The sequence below is a fragment of the Balaenoptera borealis genome, assembly GCF_965194805.1.
Source record: "Balaenoptera borealis genome assembly, chromosome: 12".
Lineage (NCBI taxonomy): Eukaryota > Metazoa > Chordata > Mammalia > Artiodactyla > Balaenopteridae > Balaenoptera > Balaenoptera borealis.
In genome coordinates this window covers 69834383-69859713 of record NC_138869.1, presented here as the reverse complement: position 1 = coordinate 69859713, position 25331 = coordinate 69834383, and the positions used below count along the sequence as shown (strand labels likewise).

Genomic DNA, 25331 nt, shown 5'->3' with positions numbered 1-25331 from the left:
ACAGTCCCAAAAGGGACAGCCCATCAGGGCTCCTCCCCATCTTCTCTCAGATCTTCTAAAACCTTACCCCGGCCATCCCCATTTGATTACTTGCAATCAAGAAAGGCCATTACCAAGCAAATTGGGTGTGTCTTCAACTTTGTCCACTGGATCTGAAAGAGGAAAGCAAAGACTCAGGGCTGTGGGAGTCACCCCTCAAGAAGGCAGGTCTGCTGGCCAAAGAGAGCAGCAGCACTCTGACCCCCATTCTCACCCGGATTGAGGCCCTGTTGCAGTAGACCCGAGTGATGGCTAACCAGGTGGGAAGCTCCAGCACATTCTGTAGAACCTCTTCATCCAGCTCCAGGTTGGTCAGCTGACCCTCCCCTTTCAGGGTGCTCAAATTGATTTTGTCCGGGGAAAGATTCTTAGTGAACCTGAAAAGAGTGATGATAAGAAGCTATTATTTCCACAGAAATCTGCAAATGGGCATTATAGCGAATAACACTTCTCAATTTAGAGAAAAGAGAAAGTTAAAGAACAAATGGGGACTAATGGCCACACTGTCTCTATGCCATGTAAGATGTTAGGTGAGGACTTCCCTGGTGGCGCAGTGGTTAAGAATCCACCTGCCAATGCAGGGGACACGGGTTCGAGCCCTGGTCCCCGAAGATCCCACATGGCACGGAGCAACTAAGCCCGTGCACCACAACTACTGAGCCTGCGCTCTAGAGCCCACGAGCCACAACTACTGAAGCCTGTGCACCTAGAGCCCGTGCTCCACAACAAGAGAAGCCACCGCAATGAGAAGCCCGCACACCGCAACGAAGAGCAGCCCCCACCCACCTCAACTAGAGAAACCCCGTGCAGAGCAACAAAGGCCCAACGCAGCCAAAAACTAATTAATTAATTTTTTTAAAAAAAGATGTTAGGTGAGACATTTCATTCTGTCACGACTGTGTCATCTTTCTACTCAAGAACCTACGATGGGAATTCTGGAGAAATGGCTATAGCAGTGGCAACAGAGCCTTTTGATATATCTGAATCTTCATATAAAACCAGAACTAGATTGCAACTAAAAAACCCATGGATAACATTTAAAACAAAACTAGAAGATAAAGCATCCTCATAAACCCTCATACACAAGCAGGCAGGGAAAAAACATTAACAGCCACAGGACATGAGTGCTATAAGCAGCTGTGCAAATGAACAAAGAGGAAAACAATAGGGCATCAGACAGATCAGAGAACAGAAGAACTCCAAGATAACCAAGTACTCAGCAAAAAGCAATGTGGGTCAATTTGAGAATAGCAACTGAAACTGGAGGGATTTGGGGCAAGGGTCCCAAAGGAGCTGAAGCAATCTAACCCTATAAACTCTTGGAACTAACCAAGGCTCCTTCTTAGGACAGGGTACTGCTGGGAGAGGAATCCAAACTAAGCATGACAGAAATGAAGAAAAGAGATGGTCCAAATAAAAGTGGGGCGGGGGTGTTGGGGGGTAACAGACCAGGACATCTCAGAAAGCAAGCCATTATACTTTTAAACACTACCTGAAACAGCAGAAGAGGGAGCTCTATGAGGTTAGAATATAAAACAGTAGCAGATTAATTATCGGCTTGTTAAGTAGGGTAAAGTGAAACCCCAGACCCTTACACCTACCTTTACTGATGTGACAAAAGAACACACAACCACTTACAGACTTGCCAAAGGGACTGAACCTGAATCTCATCACGCTACTGGGTCCAGATGCTAATTTGCAGGGAATACAGAGGAAAACTGCTGAACTGCACCATAAGTGTGCAATCAGCAAAATCCAGGCCATGGGAAATTCTACAGGTCAAGGGGCCTGGACATAAACAATTCACACAGGCCCATCCTCTCCCTGTTCCACAGTCACTGTCTCCAGTCTTTGCTCATGTGCTCTTGCCACCCACTCCTTTTCCTGGAGCACCCTTATCACAATTTGCCATTCAAGGCCCAACTCCAGACTTCTCACTGAGGCTTTCTTTCCCTAACTGCTTGAACTCACATTAAACTCGTACCTTCTACATCCCTGGAATCTGTAACACACATTTAGGTCATAATCAGAGAGGGTCTTAGGGTGTTCTCTAATTTTCCCATGTATAACTACTGCTGCACAATTAGATGTTGAGCCCTTTGATCAGGGGCTTAGTCTTAGCCATCCCTCCTAATAAAATGGTTCCCTGACAGAATGCTGGGCCTACATACCTTGTAGCTAACTGCCCTGTTGACTGACTACTCCCAGCTCCCTTCTCTCATCTTTTTGGCTGGATCAACTTAAGGCCATTGCCTCACAGCGTAACCCCCTCTCCTGTATGACAAGTTATCTAGATGAATCTCACCCATATAAGTTCTCACTGTTGTTGCCTCACATAGCCACTATTTTCTACCCCAATAATGAATTCCATTTCTCCTTCCATCCGTAACTATACTTAGCCCTTACATATATTAGATGCTAATAGCTGACTTTTGAGTTATATGTTGTTTACCAACTTTTTTTTTCCCACATATCCTTTCCTTTTACTAAGCTATGTTTTCAGTGTTGGTGGTTTTCCTTGGACCATAACATCATGACGGGCAAGAGTTTTATCTTTACAATTTTCCCCTACAGTGACTAACGTGGTATTGGGTTGGCCAAAAAGCTCATTCGGGTTTTTCAGTAAGGTGTTATTGGAAAACCCGAACGAACTGTTTGGCCAACCCAATACTATGTAAAAGGGCTCTGTAACAATTTTTTAAATGATAGTAAAAAATTTTTAGAAGTTTATAAACACACAGTACTGTATGATATTAACAGATACACAGAAATGCACTGGCATGGTAACAACAAATTCAGGGAAATGCTTACCTGTGGGACAAGAGGAGGAGACCACAGCAAGTGTCACCTGTATGGACAATGCTTATTTCGCAAGTTGGGAGGTGACTGTATGGCTATTCATTATATCACTCTCTATACCTTTCATTATGGCAAATATTTCACAATAAATCTACCTAAGATTTCTATCAGTGACCTACTGTATAAACTTCCTGTTGAGAGAGCTCCTCCTCCACGGGTCTCTCGCACTCCTACATGTCTTGGTGGGTAAGAAAAACACAAAACACATGACCCTGACTGCTCCTTACCCAAGCCACTTCTCAGGATTCTGTTTGCAAAGAGTTTTGAGGGATGAAGTAATGTCCCCCTCCAGGGCAAAGAGCAGGCTTGTGTACCATGTACTATAAAAGCAATGGATTCCCCAAGCTCAGTGTTCCACTCCTACAACACACGTACAGACATCCTTCGGGGCCTGTTCATACCACGCCCGTGGGACCTGTGGGGGCAAGGGGAACTAGTGCAAACCTGTATTTATGCTGCTCGCTGGGCCATGAGTAATAAAGTCCTTTGTCTCTGATCCAGGAGCCTTGTGCTCTGCCAGCAACTGCCACGAACTGGAGCAGGCTGTTAGCTTCTAAATAGGATAAAATAAAATCCCAGACCCTTACACATACTTTTACTGATTTTAATTCATAAAAAAAAAAATTAATCAACATTTACTGAGTATGAATCAATTTTATTCTCGGAACCAAAAAAACAAGTTTTCTATAATGGCTCCTATTCTCTGAAAACTAACTTGCCACAGAGGGAAAGAGAATTCCTCTTTTCCTGTAAAGAAGGGCCACCTACTAGGAAACAGGACTGGTGTGAAAGGGAAAAAAGAACACTTTAAACACTTCCACTATGTAAAACAACAACAACAACAACTGAAAGTAAAGGAAGATACAGTGCACATCCCTGAGTAAACTGGAGGAAACACAGTCCTGAAGGAAGGAAAGGAAAGCAGAAGACAGAACTCAACGTTATTTGTAATCACTAGGTACCAGCAGGCTTTGTTTTCCAAGCCCCTTTTGTATCTAAAATAAGATATTACAGTTATTTCCTCCCAGCAACCCTTCCTTTACTCTTAAGTATTCAGGGAAGCCGCCTCAGCTCAGAAATGGGGGCAGGGCATCCGTCAGAAGAATTAGTCTTAAAGATAATAATTTTTGAAGACATAAAATTAGTTTTGAGGACTGTGTGTCTCCCCTCTCCTCTGCACAGATTCTGATAAGACCCCACCTCCCTACCTCAGCTGAGAATCACTAAGACAAGCTACTTTTCCTTCTGATAAAAAGCTATTTTCAAGAAAAAAAAGTGATAGGAACTTTTTCAAGTATGTTTCTCTCTGAAAAAAGAGGAACATACTTCAAATAAAATGAATAAGTTACACTGCTTATTAGCACTGACATTCTCAGAGTGACTGTATTAAATAGGTACCATACATCTAACTTCTATACTGTATTCTATGCAAAATCTAACTCTATTTACAGCTCCATATAAAATAAATGTCATTTTTCATTTTTTCAAGCCTTAAAAAAATAAAAAAGTATGACAACATTATACTTTGTACCAGGCACTGAAAAGGAACTTAAACACATTATCTCAATTAGTCTTCACAATACCCCGTATGAGGTATGCATCATTATCCCCATTTTAAAGAGGAAGATCAATGGTTCTAATGAACCTAGGGGCAGGACAGGAATAAAGACGCAGACACAGAGGATGGACTTGAGGACACGGGGAGGGAGAAGGGTAAAGTGGGACAAGTGAGAGGGTAGCATTGACATATATACACTACCAAATGTAAAATAGATAGCTAGTGGGAAGTAGCTGCATAGCACAGGGAGATCAGCTCGGTGCTTTGTGACCACCTAGAGGTGTGGGAGAGGGAGGGGATATGGGGATATATGTATACATATGGCTGATTCACTTTGTTATACAGCAGAAACTAACATAACATTGTAAAGCAATTATACTCCAATAAAGATGTTAAAAAAAATAAAGAGGAAGAACATGAGGCTCAGATGTGAAGTCATTTGCCCAAGGTGACAGGGCAGGAAGAGGCAGAGGAGAAGCATGAACCCAGCTCTGCTCACTGGACTGTCTTACTTCTAGTAACATTTTCACTCAGTAATATGTTCGTCTAAAACACATCTGGCACAGAATGAATTTATAAGCTATCTCAGAAATGGTTAGAGGACAGCTTTTCCCTTTTACAACCTACCATGGACTACTTAACCTGTATAAGAAGAATAAATCTGTTTGGGGGGGGGTAAAGTTATAGTGTAACTCCATTAAAAATGTCTCTGCACTTTGCCAAACAAATCAGATTAATAAAATCTTTCTTAAGTATGCCCAGGGCTAAGTCACCACCATACCAGCAGTAATGCCCAGTCTCTACCAAGACACTAACAAGAGACCACACAGGTTACTGTGCCATCAGCTCTATGATCAAATATGCAAGTAAGTTAGTAAGTAATCATCAAAAACTGAACACACGAAACCACCAAGAGTTCTTTACTTATGCTCTAAGGACTGCTGACAGTACAGGCAGGTTATGCTGGACCACCACGGGCTGTTCTCCCGTAACAGTAATAATGATATAACATAGATTTGCTTTTTAATTTATCAATTTACTTTTAGGAGTCAACAAAAATGGCTATTACCTTACCAGCTTCTCAAAAATGCAGTAAGAATTCCTCAACTGATTTTGTCCGCATTTTATAATAACAAAGAATAGGTGAAAAGGTGACCCATGGGGCCAGTCGCGGGAGAGGTTTGTGGAGGTCTACTCAACCAAAGAAACCACTGATCTGAGATCTAATTGGAAACCATCCAACAACCCCTGGTAAAAATTTCATTCAGCATTTGTGCTCCTAATAGAGGATGACATCACTGAGTCCAAGGGTGGCTGAAAAGGCTAATGGAAGCCTGCTATTTATTCCACTTCAAGAATGTGGGAAAACATTTTCTGGCCATCTGTTACTGTTACAGAGCATAGAAGCTAAGATGAAATCAAGATGGAAAAACAGATTTTGATCAGGTTTCATTTCTGCCAGAGAACTGCAATCTGCCAAAGAGACAACAGAGAAAGGCTCTCAGACATCTTTACATGTACCACAATGATGGGAAGTGAGAATTCTTAGATTTGCAGAGTCACAGAATTTCAGAGCTAGAAGGGATCTTAAATAATCACTTAGTCCAGGGACTTTCCTGGTGGTCCAGGGCTAAAGAATCCGCCTTCCAGTGCAGGGGACACGGGTTCAATCCCTAGTCAGGGAACTAAGATCCCACATGCCACAGGGCAACTAAGCCCCTGTGCCACAACTACTGAGCTCGCGCACCTCAACGAGAGAGCCCGTGTGCTGCAAACTACAGAGCCCATGCACTCTGGAGCCTGCACACTTCAACTAGAGAGAAGCCCGTGTGCCACAACGGAGGATCCCATGTACGGCAACTAAGACCCAATGCAGCATGCATGCATGCATGCATGCATAAATAAGTAAATAAATAAACATAGTCTTTTTTTCACCTTCCATTTTTAAAGGACATTTTAGCTGGATATGGAATTCCAGGCTGAGTTTCTTCCTTTAAGCATTTTAAAGATATCATCCCATTGTCTTCTTGCCTCTTTTGTTACTGATGAGAAGTCAGCCATTAATTCATATCGATGTTCTCCTTTCTGTGATGAGGCATTTTTCTCTGGTTGCTTTCAAGTTTTTCTCTTTATCTTTAGTTTTCAGCAATGTAACTGTGATGTGCCTGGGGTGGTTTTCTTTGGATCTATCCTGCTTAGGGTTCACTGAGCTTCTTGGATTCAATAAATCTGTTTTTCACCAAGCTTGAACATTTTTAGACATTATTTCTCCCACACTCTCTCTCTGTTACAGCTCTTTTGAAATATCATTAACATACCATATATACATCCATTTAAAATGTACAATTTTTTTAGTATATTCACATAGTTGTACAACCATAAGCTTCATCAATTTTCACTACCTCCCTCAAGGAAAAAAAAGCCATACCCTGCAGCTATCACCCCCAATCTCCCCATCCCTCCCAAAGCTAGACAACTGTCATTCTATTTTTTGTCTCTATAGATTTGCCTATTCTGGACATTTAATATAAATGGAACCATACAATATATGGTCTCTTGTGACTAGCTTCTTTCACTTAACATACTGTTTTCAAAGTTCATCTATGTTGTAACATGAATCGGCACTTCATTCTTTTTTATAGCCAAGAATATTCCATTGCATGAGTATGTCACATTTTGTTTATCCATTCATCAGTTGAGAGACATTTGGGTTATTTCCACTTAGAGAATATTATGAATAATGCTACTATGAAAATGCAAGTATGGGACTTCCCTGGTGGTCCCAGTGGTTAAGACTGCGCATTCCCAATGCAGGGGGCCTGGGTTTGATTCCTGGTCAGGGAACTAGATCCCACATGCCTCAACTAAAAGTTCACATGCTGCAACTAAAGATTCCGCATGCCACAACTAAGACCTAGTGCAGCCAAAAAAAAGCAAATACAAGTTTTTTTGTGGACTTAACAATTTTATTTCTGTTAGACATACACTTAGGAGTAGAATTGCTGGGTCAAACGGTGACTGTTTTACTTTTTGAGGAACTGCCTATTTTCCAAAGTGGTTGTACCATTTTGCAATCCTACCAGCAGTATTTGAGAGTTCTAATTTCTCCATATCCTCACCATCTCTTGTTATTATCTGTCTTTTTCATTATAGCCATCCTAGTAATGGTGTGTTAGTTTCTGCTTTATAACAAAGTGAATCAGCTATACATATACATATATCCCCATATCTCCTCCCTCTTGGGTCTCCCTCCCACCCCTCTAGGTGGTCACAAAGCACCGAGCTGATCTCCCTGTGCTATGTGGCTGTTTCCCACTAGCTATCTATTTGGTAGCGTATATATGTCCATGCCACTCTCTCACTTTGTCCCAGCTTACCCTTCCCCCTCCCTGTGTCCTCAAGTCCATTCTCTACATCTGCGTCTTTATTCCTGTCCAGCCATTGTGGTTTTGATTTGCATTTCCTTGATGGTCTCATGATGTTGAATATCTTTTCATGTATTTGTGGCCATGTCTATTCAGATACTCTGCCCATTTTTAAATTGGTTACTTGTTTTTTTATTATTCAGTTGTGAGCCATTATTCAGAAATTTTTCGTCTTGTTTTAGTTATCTACTGCAGCATAACAAATTACTCCTAGCACCATAAAACAGTAAGCATTTTATTAAGCTCACACATTCTGTGCATTAGAAATCCATTCAAGGATAACTAGGATTGTTTTTCCCTGATTCATGATATCTGGGGCCTCACCTGGGAAGAGATGAATGGCTGGGAGCTGGGATCACCTGGAGCCCTCTTCATTCACATGGTTGGGCCCTGACCTGGAATGTCTCAAAGGCTGGGCTCAGCTGGGACTGTTGACTGCACACCTACGTGTAGTTGCTTCATGTAGCTTGGATGTCACTTCCACCCCCATTCAGTTGGTTACAAGAAAGCCACTAGGGCCAAGAGAAAAACATGTAAGGTGACAGATATCGTTGTAGCCATCTTTGGAAAATATAATCTGCCGTTTATCTTATTCTCTCTTCTCTCCTTCTAGGACTCCAATTACACATATTTTAATATTGTTCCATAGTCACTGAGGCTCTGTTTTTGTTTTTCAATTTTTTTCTCTTCTTCAGAGTAGATAATTCCTACTGCTCTATTTTCAAGTTCACTGACCCTTTCTTTAGCCATCTCCAATCTGCTGTTGAGCAAGTCCAATAAATATTTCATTTCAGATACTGTACTTTTAAGTTCTAGATTTTATATTTGGTTCTTTTTATACTTTCCATTTCTCTGCTCACATTCTCCATTTGTTACCAAGTTTGCTTTAAAGTCCTTGTCTGATATTTATTACTACCAAGTTTATTTACTACTACCAAGTTTGCTTTAAAGTCCTTGTCTGATAATTCCAACATCTGAGTCATCTTGGGGTCATTTCTATTGACTGCCATTCTCTGGACAATGAGTCATATTTTCCTTTATTACACATGTAGTCATTTATTATTGTACACTGGACATTATTGAGATTCTGGATTCTGTCAATCTCCCTTTGAAGAATTTTGTTCTGTTGAGCAATTAACTCAGCTAGATTCATACTCAAAACTCTGTCTTCCCTGTGGTGGACAGAAGCTGAATCTCAGCTCAATTCTTTCAGCTTTCAACCATTGCCTTTCCAGTCTCCATGGAGTCTTCCCCCATGCATGTCAAGGATTAAAGCAGATTTTAGGGCTTCCCCTTCTGTTGCTCCCTTTTTTTTTTTTTTTTATAATTGCAAATCTCTTTATTCTTTTTTTTTTTTCTTTTTGGCTGCATTGGGTCTTCATTGCTGCACGCGGGCTTTCTCTAGTTGCAGCGAGTGGGGGCTACTCTTCATTGCAGTGCACAGGCTTATCATTGCGGTGGCTTCTCCTGTTGCAGAGCATGGGCTCTAGGCATGCGGCTTCAGTAGTCGCAGCATGTGGGCTCAGTAGTTGTGGCTCACAAGCTCTAGGGCGTGCGGGCTTCAGTAGTTGTGGCACATGGGCTCAGTAGTTGTGGCTCGCGGGCTCTGGAGTGCAGGCTCAGTAGTTGTGGCACACAGGCTTAGTTGCTCTGCAGCATGTGGTATCTTCCCGGACCAGGGATCGAACCCGTGTCTCCTGCACTGGCCGGCGGATTCTTAACCACTGTGCCACCAGGGAAGTCTGCTCCCTTCTTTCCGAGATTTATTCCCTCATTTTCCAGCCCCTCTTATAGCCCTGAACTCCACTCTCTGACTCCCCAAGCTAGTAAGACTGCAGACTTTTGCTTGAGTGCTAGCCATCACCCATGCAAACTGGGGAGTGTCCTCAGGCAAAAAGCTATATAAGTGAGAATCTTACCCAGTACAGTTCCCTTCTTTCAAGTTCCCTGTCAGTTTCTGCTTCATTTGGTCACTTTCCAAAGTCTTTGAGTTGTTGCTTTTTACATACTACCCAGAGTTCATAATTGTTACATGAGGGAGGGTTAGATCAATATAAGATACTCCTATATTATTAGAAGTAGAACCCTTTTCTTCTAGCTCTCATTACGTTCTCCCCAAGAGGCAACCATGATGTGAGTTACCAAAAATACATATGACTAGATGTGCACAAATGCACCCTCTCAGAGCAGGGCAGTAAAGGGTAATAGATAAGTCATCTTCTTGGTCTGCTGGTGAAGTGCTTATCATAAAATTGTAAAGCAATATAAAAAGGTATAAAGAGAAAATGACAGTTTCCACTATATAGAAGTAATTATATATGTAGGCAGTAATTATATATGTAGATAGACAATTATTCCATATATATTCTACTAAAACTTTCTTTTTTCTTCAGTGAATACCTTGGGTATTTTATAGTCAAATTTTTAATGCTTTTTAATAATTGGAGAGTTATCTATAAACGATACCTCTGTATAGATGCACTGTAATTTTTAAAATATTTATTTATTTATTTATTTATTTATTATTTTTTGGCTGCGTCGAGTCTGAGGGCGGCATGCAGCATCTTCACTGCAGCATGTGGGATCCTCTGCTGCAGCGCACGGGCTTCTCTCTAATTGTGGCAGTCGAGCTCTAGAGCACGTGGGCTCTGTAGCTGTGGCCTGTGTGCTCAGTAGTTGCAGCGCTGGGGCTTAGCTTCCCCATGGCATGTGGGATCTTAGTTCCCCGACCAGGGATCGAACCCGTGTCTCCTGCACTGGAAGGCAGATTCTTTTTTTTTTTAACTTTTTATTTTATATTGGAGTACAGCTGATTAACAATGTTGTGATAGTTTCAGGTGCACAGCAAAGGGACTCAGCCATACATATGCATGTATCCATTCTCCTACAAACTCCCCATCCCATCCAGGCTGCCACATAACATTGAGCAGAGTTCCCTCTGCTATACAGTAGGTCCTTGTTGGTTATCCATTTTAAATATAGCAGTGTGTACATGTCAATCCCAAACTCCCTGACTATCCCTTCCTCCCATCAGAAGGCGGATTTTTAACCACTCGACTACCACGGAAGTCCCATAGATGCACTATAATCTATTTAATAAAGTCCCTACTGATTTCTCTTTTACATTCATTTCATTAAATAGCCATGTAGGTTTTTCTCACTTGTTTGATTCCTTCGTAGGATGAATTCATAGAATTGGAACTGCACATTTTACATTTTGACAGATATTGCCAAATTTCCCATCATAGACATGATACTGATTCACAATCTCAACAATTATAACCGATTGTAAAAATTTCCCCATACCCATGGTAGCTTGGTAATTTGAAGCACTCCTATTTACCCTACTCCCCATCCCAATATTAAGCCATCCAATATTCTGGAGATTCTAGAGAGGTTCTCTTTCTTTAATTCTTAACAATAGTCCTGATGAACATTCTAATTCCCTCCTCTAAGCCTGGAGCCTTTCTAGTCTGTTTAGCTGAAACACTAATACCCTGTCTGGTTTGAGCTAGTCTTCTTCTAGAATTTAATATTTGTAATTTGGTCCACTAGCAAGGGTCCAGGCAGGTAAATAAGGCATGTTACCTATCGACTCCTCATCTAATTGACTGTTAACATATTTGACCATCACCTGGAATATGGCTGCAATTTCTTATCCATTGTCTTTTCTACATACCCTTTTATTGATCATTCTAGAATTAGGACTGGGATAGGGGGGCTCCTCATCAACTGTAACTCAGAGACAGCTGCACTCTGCCCTCTCTTAATTCTACAACCATTCAGTTCCCATAGCGACTGGGTCCCAAATTCTTTCCCCTACGCTGGTCTTGAAGATATTACACCTCATGACCCAAGTCTTGGCATTTCTCACTTTGTTAGAAACATTTGTCATCCTAACATATTCCCCTTAATTTCTTTTACTTCCATGTCATGACAATTCTCAAGCTTACATCAAGAGTAAGAATTAATGAAATCCGAATATTGTATTTCTAATTTAAAAACTCATACACAAGCTCTTGGTTTAACCAAGTGAAAGTGTACTTGCTAATGCTCAGAAAAGAAAGGCCTATTCCATTAACGGGCACTGTTGGTTATTTGCTATTGAATGAGAAGAGATCTTTGTGGTATAGCCTTAAATATCTAATTAGAGAAGTGTAGCAGGCAGATTATCTGAGTTTTAAAAATTGCCCTAGGAGGAAACTGAGGAAAAAGGAAAACCACACCATACACTGAGGCTGTCCTTAAGTTTTTAGCAGAATGGGCCCTAATTTTGACCAACACATATGCTTATTTTAAGAGGCACAGACTGCTCAAAATGAATTATTCCACATCTGATGGAGAAAGAAAAGCCCTGTCAAACCTTTGAGTAGTCTCCCCTAGGGATCATTTACTGAACAAATACCTAAGATAGCAGCACAGTCAACTAAGAGTTAGTAGGTTCAAACCATAAAAAGTAGCTGTGGAAGATACAATGAAGAGTTTAAAATAAAAACAAATGTCTCTAAGGAGGACTATGAGCTCCCTGAAAGCTAGAACTGTGTCATTTAGATCTTCGTCTAACACAAAGTCCAGGATAAGGATGTTCAATTAATGTTTACTGATAATAAGAAGCAAATAAATGATAATTGCCAAATAAGTGGAATGAACTAAGGGGTATATCCAAAAATCTATCACATTCTTTCACACATTGCAAATCAACTATAATATGTCTGATTATCCAGACATGTTAAACCAGGTTTAAGAGTGCCATCTGTAAACACAGAAATAAATATAAGCTGTGAAGCTGAGGTTAGAAGGCACACCCTTCCCCACTGCGATAATTAGAAAGTGCAAGGTTTTTAAAAAGGAGAGAAAGAGAGAGGTTAAGTATATTCTAAAAGCTCTATCTAAAAGCTTTTATGATAAAAAAAATAACATTAGAAAAATGAAAAAGAAAGAAGATATTTCTCTGAGAACAAAAATTATTTTTAAAGTAACAGCTAACATTTAATTGCTTACTCTATTCCAGGCACTGTCCTAAGCACTTTCTTATACATTTTTAATTAATTTATTTCTCTCAATGACCCCATGATATAAAAGACAACCATTGTCTCCAATTTATAGATGAGGAAACCTAAGCATAGAAAGGTTAAATAACTTGCCCAAGGTCACAGAGCTACCAAACTGGGATTCAAGATCAGGCAATCTGGCTCAAGAACTTGCAGCCTTGCCCACACTAAACCATCTCTCTGACTTTAAACAAAGTCAACAGAGGCAGAGGAATATGGAGAAGCTCCAGGTGCCTCGGATGCTGGTCGATGGCAACAAAGAACAAGCTGAGCCTAATCCAGATGCTTTGGCATAGTATTCAGGCCTCTACGACCTAGGCTCTATCCTTCCAACATAATTTCTAGCTGTGTTTCACCCCTAACCCCTCATTTCAGTGATGCAGAACCACATGCAGTCTCCTAAATGTACCTGCTGCTTCTCAACCCAGTACCACCGCTCATGCAGCAAACTCTGCCTGGCATCACCTTTCTACCCCAACTGTCTGTGCCCCACTGGCTCCGCGGATACTTTTGAATGCTCTACTGGGCTTATTGTTTACAGGCCTACTTGTCTCTATAGGCAGTTAAGTCCCTGAGCAGGAATTTTGTCTCATTTCTCTGTGAGTTCCTGATGCTTGGCATACAATGCAGGTGGTCAATAAAAGTTTCTGGAAAGAATTAATGAATAAATGGTCTCAGAATCAGAGTCCTCAAAGACAGCCAAGAGCCAGGGGCTAGCTGAGCAGAAGGCCAGACTCCGCATCTGAGAATGGCTGAGACACTACCTGCAGCTGAATATCCAACTTTCTTGCAGCAGACCTTCCTCAGAGAGGCTTAGGAACCTCTCTTGTGGGCTCCAAGGACTGAGGGGCCACAGCCAACTCCACCTGAAAGGAAGGGAGAGAGCGAGGCTCTGCTGAGTTCAGCAAAAGGCTATCCCCCAATACACTGCCAGGCCTCTAACTTCATATCGACCTCTGTCAAGTCATTTCCTCAAATGAAATGAGTTCCTGAACACTGCAGCCCCTTCTTTCGCTCAGGTTAAAAAACACAGATTTCAAAAAAAGAGACACAGAGAGAGAAGAAAGAAAAACAGATTTCTCTTAGAAAAGGGAAACGCATTTTCAGCTTGTTTTTTTTTCAGAAAAACAGGTATTTTCAGCTCTGCCTGGGAAAGCACTACACCAGATGGCGGGAGGAAGTCAGCTTGAATGAACTTAGCCCATCCCTATCTGGATTGTCTACATTTCAGAACTCCCCAACTTTCAAATGACTCACACATACCAGTGCCCAGACCCCTGCTGCCCAGACCCCTGCCCCATCCTCACTGCCACTGCAACAAAAACCACTTTTGGAAAATAAAAAACAAACTTGGAGCTTCCAGAGTATCTGTGGATTGAGGAGCTATGAAAGTAAGAGTAGCTTAGGGGAGCTGACCCTGTAGGACATATTATGAATTAGAGTTGGTCTAGTTAGAATAGCGTTCCTGCTCCCAAGTATGTTCTCTACTCCTCCCCTTGAGATGGGTGAAATCATATATCCTAATGAACTGGGAATTTTGGTGAGATAGTAAAGGGAGCAGAGCATATAGGCCTGAGGGTAGGGGGATATGGTAGCAGAGGACTGAGGGTAGAACCGGGGCAATGGGTGCATGAGAAGGGGGGCCTTAGGAGGTGGGAAAGAGACATAAAGGAGAGAAGAGCAAGTATATCAAGAGCAAACTTGAGCTATTTCAGATTCCAGACTAACTCAGTGGTTCTCAGCCCTAACAGACTCAACTCTACGAGTGGTATTGCCAAGAGTGACAACATTTTCTAAAATAACATTCAAAACAATCTTCCCCCATGGTAGCTGCAGTCCTGGAACATTCACTCTAGTTTAAAGCTATGCAGAGAATTCCCTGGTGGTCCAGTGGTTAGGACTCCGTGCTTCCACTGCAGGGGGCACGGGTTCGATTCCTGGTCAGGGAACTAAGATCCCACAAGCTGTGCAGAGCGGCCAAAAAGAAAAAAAAAAATCTGTGCAGTACTTTGTGTTTACATGTAAGTAGGCATATATAATCTAAACAGGTAATTCACCTCTGTAAACATCTAACAAACATTCAGAAGTCAAAAAGGACAAAGGACAGGGAGTTCCCTAGTAGCCTAATGGTTAGGATTCCGGGCTTTCACTGCCGTGGCCCAGGTTCAATCCCTGGTCGGGGAACTGAGATCCCGTAAGCCACTTGGTGCGGCCAAAAGTAAATAAATAATTAATTTTTAAAAAGACAAAGGACAATCCTTCTTTGTGTGAAATGATTCTGCATACTGCATGACGTCAGCATCTCCAGCCCACTCATTAAATGCTGGTCACACTCCTCAATCACAACCAAAATAAAAAGTCCTTGCTGAGATACAATGATCTCAATGATCTAAAAGATCTTACTCCAAGGAATGGGAAAGAAAAACGTTTTCTTCTTCTTCTTCATCTCCCCGCCTCCTTCAAATGGTTCCCTAACAATCAAGACCCAGATCTCCATCTAGTGAGCTTATATTATATATAATTAACACACTATTGCTTTTGTGGGCTAACTGGGAACCTATTCAACATTTATAACACTATTTCTACTACTGGACCACACACTCCAAATTTCAAACTTAGAAATAAATTTTGAGAACATAACACTTCCATAAGTCAGAGACTTAAATACACTGACCTCTCACCATCAGTGTTCTCATTCTTTAAATGATGGGCTGACATCCAAGATAGATAGATATAGATATAAATATAGATATAGATATATCTCCAAGGCACTATAAAGACTGAGTATACATGTAAAATGATCATTGCTGTGGGCAAATAAAACAACGTCAATCAACAAATAATTTATAATACATCTAGTCCTTATTTTTGTGGCAAGAAGGTACAAACTACATACCCTTTACCTAACTTGCTAATGTGAATTATTTTTACACCTTAGTTTTTCCATTTACTACAGATATTGATTGATTCCACTGCTTATAAATATTGGGAAATGTTCTTTAGCATCTATAATCAGCACCAGTAGCACTTGCTTCATCACGCAAAGATAAAAGGTCCCTTAATGATACTGGGTGAATTGGATTCCTTGCCCTTCTGCTCTCCCACCCCCACTCCTGCTCCGGTCTATGGTTCCCTGAGTATAACTATGCACTCCCACTCCACATACCTTCTCCTGCACCCACTTCACCCACTCAAAACATCTTCAGACTCTCTGGTTTTCAAAGTAGCCAAAGGACATAATCCCTGCCATATGGAGGTCACACTCCAGTGGCTGTAGAGAATTAAGCTGTGATAAAAAGAACCTTTTTTTTTTTCAGCAATTAATGCCATACTTAACAGATTATTATTCAACCAGGCTTTATATTAGGTGAGGGTAACTAAATGACCTCTAATTTTTTTTTTCACTGTGAGAATACAGTATATGATTGCGCTATCTTCTTAAACTTTGGATAATTAAATCTTCTAAGGACCCAACCCAGTATTACATTTCAAGTATTTCACCTATGCTGAGGTCAAAGTTTATCTTGTAGTGTGCCTTGATAAGAAAAAAATGATAAACGGGACCAGCCCTTGTTTCCTTCTCTCCTTAAGCAGTGATACAGAGCATTCATCTCTACCTCTCTGAAACATAATTCTTAAATATCTAAAGAATTAGACATTTGGGTAAGTTAGGCACTGTTAGTAATCTCTCTTGAGCAACTTTAGTAAGATAAGTAGTAGTTACTGTTCATTGAATACTTTTTCAGTATCAGGCACTTTTATACATTATTTCTAATCCTCAAAACAACAGAGTGCATTATTATCCCCCATTTTACAGATGAGAAAACTGAAGCTTCAAGAAGCAAAAAGACTTGCTGAACACCAGTTTACAAGTAGCAGAGTCAGAACGTACAGCCACCTTTTAGAATCCAAAGTCCTGGTTCTTTCTACTACAATGACATGCCTCTCAATTTTTCAAAGCAGCTAATTTCATTATTTGTGAATCATACATTAAGCTTTGTACGTCAGATACATATGACAGTACTGATTTGAAATTTTTATTGCTTATAAATGCTACTTTTTAAGACACAAGATAACCACTTTATGATAAAAGAGAATCATCCTTGGAAAGTTGTAAAGACTCTAATACAAAAACTATGAAATTCAAATTTTAGTTTCTTTAGTAAAGATAAAAGACTATGCCAATGGGGTACTAAGCTTATAGAACAGAATGAAATTATTTAATATCCAGGGTAGTCTGAAGACCAAATATTTAACAAAAACTCAAACGCCTAAAGAACGGCCCCTCTTTTCTCTCAAGGTACATGACTGTTATTTTGACAGGGAGCAAAGCATCACATCCATTCCAAGCAAGAAATGTTATAGGTTAATGGTTACAAATTACCCTAATTATTTTCATTGAACCTCCCAATTTGAACATTTCTCCAAAAAGATCTTCTGTTTTCAAGGTTCTGACATTTGCTTGTGACTCAAATTTACAAATAAATCAGAATTTGAAAATTAAACAGAGGCAAAAATAAAGTGGCCATCTGGTTTACCACAGATGAAGTAAAGAAATTTTCAAAACATACCCATCAGAATGACTAAAATGAAAAAGATAAAAAATATCAAGTGTTGGCAAGGATATAGAGCAACCAGAACTCTCATACATTTCTGGTGGAAGTGCAAATTGGTACAGCCACTTTGGAAAACTGTTTGGCAATATCTATTAAAATTTAACATATACATATCCCACAACCCAGAAATTCCACTCTTAGGTATATCCCCAACCAATATGTATACATTTGTTCACCAAAGGACATGTACTAGAATGTTCCTAACAACACTATTCAGCATAGCCCTAAACTGGGAAACTATCCAAATGTCCATCAACAGTAAAATGTATAAATGCATTTAGGTATATTCACATAATAGAATACTAGACAGCAATGAAAATGAAAAATCTACAAATTGATACAACAGAGATTAACCTCACAAAAATAATGTTGAACTAAAGAAGCCAGACATGAAAGCTACATTCTGTGATTCCATTTATATAAATTACAAAAAAAGACAAAACTAACCTTTGCTGTTAGAAATCAGGACAGTGGCTACCCTTTGGTAGAGGTAATGATGGAAGGAGACACAAGGGGGCTTCTTGGTGCTGATAATATTCTCTTCCTTCACGTAGGTGCTGGCGGCAAGAGTATGTTCAGTAGATGAGAAGCATTAGAGCAGCAGAGTGATTAAGGAGCCCGGCTCTGGGGACTTCCCTGGTGGTGCAGTGGTTAAGAATCCACCTGCCAATGCAGGGGACATGGGTTCGATCCCTGGTCCAGGAAGATCCCACATGCCGCAGAGCAACTAATCCCGTGCGCCACAACTACTGAGCCTGCACTCTAGAGCCTGCACTCCGCAACTACTGAGCCCGTGTGTTGCAACTTCTGAAGCCCGCATGCCTAGAGCCCATGCTCTGCAACAAGAGAAGCCACTGCAATGAGAAGCCCGTGCACTACAACAAAGAGTAGCCCCCGCTCGCTGCAACTGGAGAATGCCCGCGCACAGCAACGAAGACCCAAAGCAACCAAAAATAAATAATAAATAAAAATTTTAAAAATAAATAAAATAGGGCTTCCCTGGTGGCGCAGCGGTTGAGAATCTGCCTGCCAATGCAGGGGACACGGGTTTGAGCCCTGGTCTGGGAAGATCTCACATGCCGCAGAGCAACTAGGCCCGTGAGCCACAATTACTGAGCCTGCGCGTCTGGAGCTTGTGCTCTGCAACAAGAGAGGCCACGACAGTGAGAGGCCCGCGCACCGCGATGAAGAGTGGCCCCCGCTTGCCGCAACTAGAGAAAGCCCTCGCACAGAAACGAAGACCCAACACAGCCAAAAATAAATATAAATAAATAAAAATTTTTTAAAAAAAGCTTTAAAAATAAATAAATAAATAAATAAAATAGAACAGATGATTAATAAGGCATTTAAAAAAAAAAAAGGAGCCCGGCTCTGGAATGGGAGTGACTGCGTTAGAATCTCAGTTCCATCACTTACTAGTTACGATTTGGGGCAAGTTACTTAATTTCTCTGTGCCTCATTTATTCATCGATAAAATGGGCCTAATGTCTCCTTCACAGGGTTAGTCTGAGGATTAAATCATCATAAGACTTGTAAAATGCTTACTCGCACAGTTGGCTATTACTATTAAATATTTGCTGAGTAAACAAAAGCGCTTATTCTGAAGCAACGCAACAAGATGAGGAAGGAAACAAATACATATATGATTGCACTACTGCCAGAAAATGCACAAAATAATTATTTGGGAAATGAAGATGACAATAAGTGAAGTCTAGTATAAAGGGGCGTGATCTGGAAGCTGAGACTAGGCCTACAAACCTTCACCTAAACAGACCCTGGGCAAGCAGGGCAAGCCTCTCTGAGCCTGCAGCTCCCAGCAGTCCACCGGAGGCTGGCCCAGTGATCTCTCCAGGATGATGAGTATAAACGAGTGGAGGCACTGATCAGAAACAGAGGGCTGAGCTCACAGTCAGGCTCTCTTATTCTCTGAAAGGACTCTGAAATCTTCTATGCCTCTGAATTTCGCCTAATGCTTATGTTTTTTAAAATGTCTATCGTGTCTATCAGCCACGTCTTTGTCACTCGGGGTCACATTTCCCACAGCCATTCTGAGTAAATAATTCAGACTTCTGATGGGTTTCTAAAAGAGCCAGTTGGATTAGTTGCTGTCACCCATACCATGGAAGTGTATTCTCTGGCCATGTGATAATAGCTACTCTTTATTAAACGCTACTTCCACGCCAGGCACTATAATAAATACTTTATCCCCAATTCTCAAAAAATTCTGCAAAGCATGTAGTATTCTTCCTTATTCTCATCCTTTACAGATAAGAAAACTAAGGCTCAGAAAGGCTGCCCTGTTCATTAAGTGGCAGAGCTGGAAGGTGAATCTAGCTTGTCTGGCTCCAGAAAAAACGCTCTTTTCCTGAGCCATAGTCCCTTGACTCACTTTACAATCTATCATATTTCTTCTTACTTGTATAACAAAAGGTCTTAGCTAAGGTGTTCTAAAACAAGAATAATCTAATTCGGTGAAAAATCAATTTTGGATATTTTTTAAATGATTACTTTTGTTTCTAAGTAAAGGTCTCCTCCTGGGTTTATTTAAGTGAATACTGTACATTGAAGCTATTTGTATTAAACAGCAGTCATCCAAACCATAGGTTAAAGCCCTTAGAAGAGATTTATACTTCTTTCCTCCTGAATCCCCAGTGCCCAGATCAGTGCTTGGCCTAGACAAGACACTTAACAAAAGTATCTTGAACATCACCTCCTTCAAATCTTGTTTACCAAAATACTCTACTAACAAGTAGGATGCATTCCAACAAGAAACTTTAGTACCTGAAACTTCATGACCAAAATTAAAAATAATATGTGAGTCACTGGGGTATCCTTCCTGCTATAGGACACTCTTCCAGGTCAAGCGGCACTGTCATCATCAGCAAGTAATTATTAAACACCTATAAATATTTACTTAATATAGTAACCCAGTATCCCTTCTCTTCTCTCTCCTTCCCCATCAGGTTTGGCAAGACACAGAAGCTATAGTTCCCCTCCAGGCAGGCCGGCCTCTGTATGTGTAGTAGAGACCATACAAAGACACAAATGTCACATGTGATTAAGGCAGCTTTTCCGAGTTAAACCAACAGAAAGGCCTCAGGAGTTTGACCTTTCCCCCAATCAGACCCATGTCCTAGCACTTTTCCCGGAGCCCTGAAATTGCAGCCCTGAATAACCTTCTCCCCCTACCTCCTCAGTCAACCCACACAACCCTGAGGAAACAAGAAACTTCTCCCAATGTCTGTCATACCTATCCCTAATTCATCTAAAAGAGGTACTTTGTTCACTAAAGATTCACTGAATGTGTCAGCATATACCATTAAAATTTTTCTTTAAAAACTCTATCTTCATAGAGGGTGCACAGAATATGAGTGTCCTATGGGGAAAGTATACCAGAATTAGAAAGCTGGGTTCTATTTCTCTGCCTTTTTTTTTGGCCGGGCCATGGGGCTGTGGGATCCTAGTTCCCGGACTAGGGATTGAACCCGGGCCCTTGACAGTGAAAGCGCTGAGTCCTGACCACTGGACCGCCAGGGAACTCCATCTATTTCTCTACCTTACCTTCCACTGCAACTTAGGCAAGTCATTTATCCTCCTAGGCTTTACCTTCCTCAGCCATAAAATGAGAGGTTGAACTAGTCAAGGATTATTCAGGGCATTCACTCAAGATGCCTTATGGGGTGAAGGCATGTGCTTTAAGGGGTTCTTAACCCTCCCCCCCCCCCCCGGGGAACTTATATTAAAAATTACTTGTTTGTGTATGTGGATTTTTCTGGAGAAGTCTATGGCTTATATCAAATTGTCACACAAGTTGTGGCCCCCAAAATAGCCATATCTCATGTTTTATTGAGCACTTACTATGTGCTAGGCACTGCACCAAGCCCTTGTGTATTAACTCATATAACCCTCACAATAACCCTTTGAGTTAGATACTATTATTATCCTCATTTTACAGTGAAAGAAAGTAAACCAAAAGGACTTCCCTGGCGGTCCTGTGGTTAAGACTTCACCTTCCAGTGCAGGGGGTGCAGGTTCGATCCCTGGTGGGGGAGCTGGGATCCCCCATGCCTGGGGCCAAAGAACCAAAACGTAAAATAGAAGCAATATTGTAACAAATTCAATAAAGACTTAAAAAAAAAAAAAAAAAGAAAAAGAAACCAGAAAGAGCCTGGGCTTTTAAACACAGTGCTATGTTAGGTAAGGTCATCTCTAAACTTTAAAATTCTCTGATTCTGTGTTCACACAAATTAATGGTTTTCCTTTAGTTAAATTTTCTGTCTCATTTCACAATCATTAGTCCTACACATAAGTCTTTACACAGAACAACCAAATTTATGGAACACCCAAATGAATGTTACCTGAAAAAGAATATATTAAGGAATTAACCAAGTAAAGGGTCCAAAGGCACTTTCCAGCTCCAGCCTCCAATCTGCTTTTACCTTTAAAACATGGTGTGGTGATTAACCAAAAGATGTATCTGAATCTAATGACTAATTAAAGTCTAAAATCAAAGTAACAGTAAATTGGCCAGTGTCTGCCAGAAAAGGAGATGCAGTGACAGCAATAGTGTCTCACACACCACTCACCAAGGCAATGAGAAGACCAGGAAAGACACATGAGTGCAAGGTCTGGGGTCCCATGGTGACCGGCTTCTCCCCCTACTCGCACCTCCTGAAAACCACGGACCACTGTGGAGCCAAGGATTGGATCACTTTCCACGTGACAGACAACGGCTGTCTAAAGGTATTAAGGCATCACCAAGCCCCGCCTGGAATAAGGAGTGAAAACGAACTGAAAGGCTAGCTTCCAATTTTTGTGGACACCAGTTCTGACAACCTGCAATCGTAGTCAGGGATCAGCAGTCACCCAATTACAAATGAATTGTTTTGCCTGTCACCTGGCTCGAGTCCAAATGACTTGAGGGACATCACATTGCTTAATAAATGATTGCAAAGTAGAAGTGGATGTCGTTAGTTCTTTTCACAGGCTGTCAAAAAACCTCCACATCTTAAAGGGAAGGTTGTTGAAACTTTATGCCCAACTCTCATGGCCCTTCTCCATTTAGTCTATGTAAGGAGAAGAGAAGCAAAGGAAGGAGAAAGGAGATCAGAGGAACGGCCCTGGGTGCAAGGATTAGCTTTTTCAAGGGTGATGCAACAGGGTCAGACAGACGATGAAGAGGAGGAGCTGGGTGCTTCTGGGAAGGAGAAACCAGTGTCGGGGTTGGGAATCTGAACGGAATATGGGTTATGCAGGACTGGGTGACAGCGTTATTTAGAAGGGGCCGGGGAAGAAGGATCTAGCCCGGAGCAGAACTAGGAAGAGGAAGGCCGGGGTGGCGGTGGTGGGCGGGTCAAGAGGCGGGCAGACAGCCCCGAGGGAGGGGCAGCGGGTCCTCAGCCGAGAGGAAACACAGCGGGGCGGGCAGGAAAGGATGGAAACCGCGGGGTCCACGGAGTGACGGGCAGAGGGCCCGGGGGGCATGCAAGGGAGGACGGGGTGACCTGCCCGGCGGTGTGGGAACTGAGGGTGCGCGCAGCCGGTCAGGAGACCCTTGGGGTCGGGAGGGCCGGGGGGCTGTTAGGCTGGGGAGGAGAGCCTGGGCACCCGCGCAAGGGCAGGGGCGTCGGGTCCCGGAGGGCCCAGGGCCAGGGAAGAGCAGAGTGGTGACAACGTTCGGGGCCACCGGAGCGGGGAGGCGGCCGTCCGGCTCGAGTTGAGGCGGGGATCGCCGCCGAGTCCCGGCCCGGGCTGAGGAGAGGGAGGCCGGCCAGGAGCACGGCGTCAGGGAGGAGGGTCGAAGGGGGAGAGGAAGGGCCCGGGACCGCTGGGGCCGGGGCTGGCTCTCTCACCGGGAAAGGTGCTTCAGGATCTGCTTCTTAATGAGCCCGGCCATGCCGGAGCCGTGGCCCGCGTGGAAGGCAGGCGGGCAGCTGTGTTCTCCTCAGCCGCGGATAAGAGGCGGCCCCTCACCTCGCCGCGGCGCGGGGACCGGACGCCGCCCACACAGCTGCCGCCATGGCGCCCTCCCGCCCCTGCCCCGGCGCCCGGAGCTCCGCCACGATCCCACCCACCCGCGCGGCGACAAGGAGATCGCGCGCGTCCAGCCTGGCTTGCGGCGGCCCGGGTCGCGCGCTGTGGGCGGGGCGCGCGGCGGCGGCGGCGGGGGCGCGCGCGGCGAGGGGCGGGGCGGGCGAGCTCTGAGCTCTCTCTCTCCCCTCAGCCCCGCCTGCTGTCTGAAGCCGATGGAGATCTGAAGGGCTTCGCCTCTGAACTGCAGGAGGTTCACACCCCGGCAGTCTCCTTGAAGCATCAGGGAAAGGCGGCGTGTCTGTAATTTTTATTTATTTATTTATTTATTTATTTATGTCTGTGTTGGGTCTTCGTTTCTGTGCGAGGGCTTTCTCTAGATGCGGCGAGCAGGGGCCACTCTTCATTGCGGTGCGCGGGCCTCTCACTGTCGCAGCCTCTGCCGTTGCGGAGCACAGGCTCCAGACGCGCAGGCTCAGTAGTTGTGGCTCACGGGCCCAGTTGCTCCGCGGCATGTGGGATCTTCCCAGACCAGGGCTCGAACCCGTGTCCCCTGCATTAGCAGGCAGATTCTCAACCACTGCGCCACCAGGGAAGCCCGTGTCTGTAATTTTTTGCAGGAATTAGATAGATAATTGCACACCTCCTGGTCCGCTTCTCATTCATTTCCCTCACACGTTAACTCATTTGTTGAACACCAGCTAACTGTACTGCAGGAATCGGGCTGGGGAGTGAAAAGTCTCAAGGAACTCACAGGCCCATAGAACCACTGCGCTCTGCTGCTTTGTGCTGAAGAGTGAGAGGGGGGCGCCTCGCCATCCTCTATGTGCCCCTCTTAGCCTTTACCTGGTTAACCAAAGGATAAATGTTTACTCAACACATATGAGATGTACTGCAGAAGCACCCACTCTCAAATGCTGGGGGCAGCAGAAAATGAGGCAGTAACTTTAAATGACCAAGGGCTTTAGAGATAAACTTTGTTTTACAAATAAGGCAACTGAAGCCCAGGGGAAATAGTTGAAAGAGCTTACTGAAGGTCACAGCTACCTAGTGAGACAAAAGACTAGAACCCAAGTGTTCTTACTCTCAGTCCAGTGCTACTTCCACTCAGTCCATACACTTAAAAGTGTAACCCATATGCCGGGGACACCTGTAGATTCGGGCAAAGGTGGGAAGGTGGCAGTTTTCTGGACTTAAACCTTCAAGCAAAAACCTGAGCAAAATACTCTCTGAGACAGGCTTTTAGGAAATCTGGCCACCAGTTAATTTTAAGTTTATTCATTCTTGTAATTAGATAATACATGAACATAATACAAAAATCAAGATAAGCCTCTCCCCTCCCCTGTCCCTCAGCCATTCAATTTCCTTCCACTAAACAACTGTTACCCCTTTCCCAAATTACATTTTTGTTTTGTTTTAATTTATTTCATTTAATTTATTTATCTTTGGCTGCATTGGGTCTTCGTTGCTGCGCGCGGGCTTTCTCTAGTTACGGTGAGCGGGGGCTACTCTTTGCTATGGTGTGCGGTGTTCTCACTGTGGTGACTTCTCTTGTTGCAGAGCACGGGCTCTAGGTGCATGGGCTTCAGTAGTTGTGGTGTGCAGGCTTCAGTAGTTGTGGCACGCGGGCTCTAGAGTGCAGGCTCAGTAGTTGTGGTGCACGGACTTAGTTGCTCCGCAGCACGTGGGATCTTCCCGGACGCGGCTTCCAAACTGTGTCCCTGGCATTGGCAGGTGGATTCTTAGCCACTGC

The 25331-nt window shown here is 42.8% G+C and overlaps 1 protein-coding gene across 3 annotated transcripts in view; it reads right to left on the bottom strand.

Moving 5' to 3' along the window:
- The window catches only part of BLTP3A (bridge-like lipid transfer protein family member 3A), a 59550-nt gene extending 35893 nt beyond the window's left edge, over positions 1 to 23657 (bottom strand). The window contains exons 1-3 of one of the 3 annotated variants that reach the window (XM_082345034.1): positions 23401 to 23657; positions 254 to 416; positions 114 to 152 (exon numbers count right to left, since the gene is read on the bottom strand). In XM_082345034.1, coding sequence (XP_082201160.1) covers positions 114 to 152; positions 254 to 416; positions 23401 to 23444 — 246 coding nt within the window. In that variant the 5' untranslated portion in view covers positions 23445 to 23657. The remainder of the gene's footprint in view (positions 1 to 113; positions 153 to 253; positions 417 to 23400) is intronic. The other 2 variants (XM_082345035.1, XM_082345036.1) reach the window with 2 other exon arrangements.
- Between the last annotated feature and the right edge of the window lie 1674 nt (positions 23658 to 25331).